Raw genomic sequence first — 6216 nt, 5'->3', positions numbered from 1 at the left:
CTACATTAAACCTAAACTACATGTTATTTATGGCCAACGCTGGTGGGATGGAGAACAGCTGGTCCTAAAATAATGGACATTCTAGCTGAAGTTTCCATATGTTTTTTTGTTTTTTTTTGTTTTTTTTATATATATATAAATAGCTTTCTTTAGACACCTTTATATTTGTATTTTATAACTCATATTATCAACCTTTATGAGCTTTTTTATGCCTGCGATCCAGTAGTCCATGTGAGTCTGGTCACTAGCGAATCTCTCCAAGTTTAGATAGGCGTGATTGACAGGTAGATTAGCCAATCAGGGGCAAACGTGGTCGGTTTGTATCAAAACATATATGGCTGTTTCTGAAGAAAAAAGAAAGGAAAAAAGCACATTGACAAACATTGTGAATTTTAGCAGAATCAATGAGGAAAGCACTAAACTTTAAGATTTTGTTATAAATTATATGTGGCCAATGAGCTCCTTTGTTTCACACCTGTCACTGAAATAAACAAATCTGATTGGATGGTCACGTTTGGTTCTGGCTTGAGATGTGATGGAGGGGTTGATGACCAGACCGATATCTGCATTTCTTTAATAATCACAGGTGAAGTACAGAGACGTAGGTGAAGATAAAGGGTAGGTGAAAGCAGAATATTTCTGATCACTCAAGACTCAAATGTGAGAAATTTAGGATTACTCAAACATGCTCAGTTCAATCAAAATACAATATGAGATGAGCTTATTGTTGCAGAATAAATTGTAGTAGCCTCAGTGTTGAAAAGAAGAGGCATGAGACTGGAGTGATAGTATTGCGCATTCCAGTTTAGTCTAGCTATACTTCTGTGGTAGGGAGTATTATACCTCTGATGAGGTAGGCCAAGATAACAAGGACTGAGCTGGCAGTGAGCGCCTTTGATACAGCACAAAAATGCAATTTCTCTAACAATTATGATGTTGGAGCACTTTTATAATATGGTTAAAAGCTCATAAACATAAATTAATGTGCCACCTTTGGTCTATATAGGATAATTACTCCTTCTCCATCTAAGATACATGTCTGTATACATTATAACATGCAATGTATGTTTTATGATGATGATGATGATTATTATTACTTTTACTATTCACTATGAAGCAGATATTCTGTGTTCTTAATAAAAATGGAACTGAAAGCATAAGATAGTATAAGCATAACATTCTGCTGTCTGACAATAATAAAAGGTCAAACAAAAACTTAAAAAAAAAAATGTATAGGGCACAAAAGTACTGGTTCACTTCAGTTCATTTTATTAGCATGCAGTCCAGCTGCCTCAGTCACTAACATACACATACAGTGCTTTCAGTAAACAGTGTCTGTTTGTGTGCATATTTACAGTACAAATATGTCCATACAAAACGACCAAGCTTTTAACTTAACCATTATACAGTCATAAAAACGTGAAGTGAAATACATTCACACACTGTCGGTGGTGGGCTCACAGAACACAAAAAGGACAGTGTCTCTTTAAATAGCTAAAGACTATGTACAAAATATTGCAACAGAAAATGTAATAATAAATATTTAATTTAAAAATATGGTACAGAAGTCTTATGCAACGAAAAGGGTATTTGATAATTGTGAATTCTGAGGTAAGAATTTATAAATTTGATCTGGATTCATAATTATAGTGACTAGATGGTTTGCAGTTTTGTTTATCTATGCTGACAATATTTATCCTGATTCAAGTAGTTTTGACTAGTTCAAGTTTGTGAGGATTGTCTATATTAAATTATTTGCCAATGGGGTAAGACTTGGGTAAGACAATTTACAAATCTGTTTTTAGAAATGTTTTCAAATCAATAAAACATTCTACGTTGACACTAGTCAAAACTACTCAATTGTAGTTTAATATTCTAAACTCAACTCATTAGTTACCAAGACTAGATATGCCATTTTTGCAGTGTACAAGAGAGATAGATATACACTAGGTGCTTGTTTTAGCCCTGACAGGTCACACTGGGTGTAGGGTGGGTCAAATTCAGTGGACATGTTCCAAACCTAATCCTAACAAGGCTCTCGTCTGCATTGAAACTTCACTCAACATTTAGGCAAGATCTGTGCAACATGGCTTCAAGTTTACTATTGAAGTGCATAGTCCACTGGTCATCAAGTCTGCTCCAATGGTAAACAAATGTCCTCGGTGCTAGGAACTTGGACTAGATCTTGGACAAAGTCTTGGAACAGATTGTGGACCAGTTCTTTGACTAGATTTTGGAGTATATCTTGGACTATTTTTTTGCAGTTTTTGGCCTTGTCTTGGACTAGATCTTGAACTAGTTCTTTGACCAGGCCTTGGACTAGGTTTTGGACTAGGTCTTGGACTAGTTCTTGGACTCTTTCACAGACTTTTTCTTGGGCCAGGTCTTGGACTTGGAGTCAGTCTGGATGTGCTTGTTCTCCCCTGTGGCTTTGGCGCACAGGTCTCTGTAAAAGTCCGACTGTAGAAAGCGTGGGTAGGAGTTGTTCTCCATGAGGCTATAGACTTTACTCTGAGCCTGGAGGAAGAGTGTGGTACTGGGGTTATCCAGGCCGACCGTGATGGCATTTCTGGTCTGGTAATCCAGATTTATCTGAGGAAAGGAGGAAACAACATTCATATTAATTGAGAAATACAGACAAAATCTAAGACCTATTTGCTAATTTAAAAAGATCAGAAAGGGGTAGGACTTATGTTGGTCACAGATACTGCTGCTACCACTTGGTTACTACCACACTGACCATCTTGTGCATGGTTACATGGTTTGTAATCGCAGAAGCAGTACTTCTACTACTACTACTACTGTCACCATCATAAGTTGTTCAGCCATATTGGATCTGCCTCTCACCTCTTTGGGTGCCTCACAGCACACATACTCCTCGTAGATGATGTTGGCTCGTGCCTCCAGGTCTTCCTTAGACTTTAGGGTCCGATACTCCTCACACTTAGACCAAAACTCGATGTTCTCCTCGCAGAACTCAGATTTCAGGAAGATGAAGAACGCTGCTTTACCATCTAGAAAAGACAAATACAAGATTATACCATTAGTTTGATTTTGCATGTAGATTCACTGTTTTGGATAGAAATAGCATTCTTTCCTTTGGGCCCAGAAACCTTCCTTGTAACTCACTTTGTGTCAAATGTGAAACTTTGAGTCAGTTTTTGTTTCTTGTAAATAGGTCCAGTAATGGCAGACCATTAAACCATAAAAAGAAGACACATTTTGAGGTCAATTTCTACCATAGAATTCTAACCTGACAAGCTCAGTTTCCAAATATGGGAAGTTTAGGTTGTTGTGATGCCATGGACCCAACCCAACCTATTGTGTAATGTTCATGACATAATTATTATCTTAAAACGATATGTATTATTTAAGAATTGACATTGTCTGTAGTCCGCCTTGAATAGCTATGACATGTATGCACAGTATTCCAAACACCAGCAGTGAACACTACAATTACATCTGCTGTGGTATGTTTAGCAGTTTGTATCAAGCTTTGGTAAGTTGCTAAATTTAGTTTTTTTTTATTCTTATATTGTATATTTCTTTCAAAAACAGTTATCCTCCATAGCGTTATATAGGCCCTTGCTCACCATCTGAAATTATGACATTATCAAAATTCTACAGAATGAACACAACCTATTGTTGAAACTATTTAACAGTACTCCTTTTTTCTGCACATAATAACATGTACTGACTGCTCTGATTTGTCACATAGAGGTGAATGAGGTGAAAGGAGGTTGAGGGTTCTTACATTTATGAGAGAGGAGGTGGTCAAGTGACTGGGCCCAGTGCAACACGTCGTCAGTGCTTGGCCTAAAGGCACAACAGAGAGAAGAGACGTTATAATTAGACCAGAAAAACTATTTGAAAAGAAGGTACTAAAATATTAGAACATGTTACTCCAAAACCAGGTAATTAAACTTAGAAACAGTCAGAAATATTGTTTAAAAAAAAAAAAAAAAAAAAAAAAGACTCTAAAAAACTAATTTAACTTAACCAGTTGAAATGATTCAAAACACAAATTTGAGTGCTTTTGATGGCTGCAGACATGAGCACAGGCTAAAGGCTATTTATGGATGTATGGTAATTGGTCACATATTAACATTGGACATTGTTACATATTTATAACTCAAACAAACAAACTGATAAATAATAAAAATAAAATAAATGGTAAATGTATTTACCTGCAGGGTTTGTTCCTAATCAAATGTGTGTTTTTCTTCAATAGTAACGTGATCCGGTTTTTCCAACTTCTCCTCCTGAAAAATCAGTACATTTATTAGATTCCATACATGAAAACTGACAGACTAATCACAGAATGTCAAGTGGTTTGTTTATGATGTAAAGCACATAAAAATAATTTAACAATAAACAATAGTTTTTGTAATTGTAATGTTATGTATTAAAAAAATATATAATCTATACACTTTTCATTTCCTAATGTTATGTTTAAAATTAAACTACTGTAAAATGTGTTCAAAATATTTAACCACTATTATATCATGCATACTGCAGATACTGCACTTTGTCATTTAAGTATCTACTAAATTTCTTCAAATTAATCACATGTTAATGTCATTGTGATCTAATAATTTCAAATAGTCAATGATCAGTTTGGAGCTTTTATTTTAAAATCCATATGCACTGGTTTAGAAATTATGAAACTGATTGCAATATAAGGACAAGGAAAAACATTTGGTAATTTGCATTTTGCATAGATTGGCCAGCTTTTCTTCCAATATTCCTTAAAAGTACTTTTAAGCATTCAAAAACTTGCATGCTCCAAAATGATCATATTTGTTGTATGCCAATGCACACAGCTGCTTTAAACTGACAAAACAATACTTAACCATCAGCTATTATCAAAATCTTAAAAATGAATAAATTATCACACTTACCTAATTCCTTTCTTCTCAGTGTTAAACTCTGCAATGTTTTCAGTAAATGCCATTTTGTTAGACTCCAGACTAACTACCACCTCTCTCATGGTTTTCAAATGCTCTGTCTCTCTGCTCTGCCCTGCACCTTATAAAGCCTGAGGGGGGCGGGCTTTAGGCATCAGAGCTGCGAGCTGATTGGCCGGCTGCCTCTCCCTATGCACAAACAGTGACTTGGCCTGGTTCAACTCTGTAAACGGCCCGGGGCAGAATGCGGGCAGAGTCAGGCAGGCGTGACGCAAGGGGGAGTGGCCACTGAAGACTCATCTTAATTTGTATAGTAGTGACACTGTCTGCTGAGGTGAGCTATTTTTCCATTATTCCTGGAAGAGCTAACAATAGGAACAAAACAAAGTGTAGCGCAGGTTGTAACATTAATTAACATTTCGAAATTTAAGCTCATGGAAGTTGCAAAATAGATTTAATATGGCATGATTTGTGGTTACCATATCTGCTATTAAAAAAAAAAAAAAAAAAAACAACTCTTGGAAGCGACTTTTAAGAGCTAAATAGTTGCAGTAGTAGCAACAATAATATACAGTTACATGCAGTTAGTAAAAGTAGTAGTAGCAGCAGATGCAGTGGCAACAGTGGCAGCAATAGTAGCAACTGCAGTAGTAGTTGTAGTAGCAATAGCAGTAGTACTAGTAGTGCTGGTAGCAGTTATAGTAGTAGCAACAGTAGTGGCATTGTCAATAGTAGTAGTAGAAGTAGTATTAGTAGTAGCAGCAGCAGCAGCAGTAATATTAGAAGGGTAGTAGTAGCAGAGGCGATAGTAATATTAGAAGAGTAGTAGTAGTAATATTAGAAGAGTAGTAGTAGTAATATTACAAGGACAGTAATTGCAGCAGTAACTGTAATATTAGACAAATAGTAGTAATTTTAGAAGAGTAGTAGTAGTAATATTAGAAGGACAGTAATTGCAGCAGTAAGTGTAATATTAGACGAATAGTAGTAGTAATATTAGAAGAGTAGTAGTAATATTAGAAGGGTAGTAGTAGCAGCAGTAGTAGCATTATCAGTAACAACAGTATTAGTAGTAGTAATAGTAGTAGTCATAGTATTAGTAGTAGTTTGAACAAATGCATTTAAACATTTTGTTTCTAATTTAGTCTGTCAGCTGATGTGAAATTTCTTTTTGGAATTTACCTGAAGCTTTCTTGATCAGAAACAGAAACATTATCCTTAGTACAGGTTTAAACAGCATATTTACTTCACAAGTTATTTAAAGCCATAGTATATCACTTTTAGCCAAAAAAAAGACAAACATTTCTTA

General features: G+C 35.5%; 1 protein-coding gene across 1 annotated transcript; it reads right to left on the bottom strand.

The window, feature by feature from the left end:
• Positions 1 to 1247: 1247 nt before the first annotated feature.
• LOC117369809 (regulator of G-protein signaling 8-like) lies at positions 1248 to 5000 on the bottom strand. Its single transcript, XM_033965153.2, has 5 exons — positions 4902 to 5000; positions 4188 to 4262; positions 3755 to 3816; positions 2848 to 3014; positions 1248 to 2592 (listed from the first exon to the last, which is right to left on the bottom strand). The coding sequence occupies exons 1-5, from the start codon at positions 4988 to 4990 to the stop codon at positions 2344 to 2346; spliced, it is 642 nt and encodes a 213-aa protein (XP_033821044.1). The 5' UTR covers positions 4991 to 5000; the 3' UTR covers positions 1248 to 2343.
• Between the last annotated feature and the right edge of the window lie 1216 nt (positions 5001 to 6216).

The sequence above is a fragment of the Periophthalmus magnuspinnatus genome, chromosome 4, assembly GCF_009829125.3.
Source record: "Periophthalmus magnuspinnatus isolate fPerMag1 chromosome 4, fPerMag1.2.pri, whole genome shotgun sequence".
NCBI classification, from domain to species: domain Eukaryota; kingdom Metazoa; phylum Chordata; class Actinopteri; order Gobiiformes; family Gobiidae; genus Periophthalmus; species Periophthalmus magnuspinnatus.
The sequence above is the reverse complement of the archived record's forward strand: the minus strand, read 5'-3'. Positions and strand labels throughout refer to the sequence as shown.

Coding starts and splice junctions, on each gene's coding strand:
- LOC117369809 (XM_033965153.2), bottom strand. CDS start 4,990: ATGAGAGAGGTGGTAGTTAGTCTGGAGTCTAACAAAATGGCATTTACT. Junction 4,263..4,901: donor ACTGAGAAGAAAGGAATTAG/GTAAGTGTGATA, acceptor CTGATTTTTCAG/GAGGAGAAGTTGGAAAAACC. Junction 2,593..2,847: donor GCTGTGAGGCACCCAAAGAG/GTGAGAGGCAGA, acceptor TCCTTTCCTCAG/ATAAATCTGGATTACCAGAC.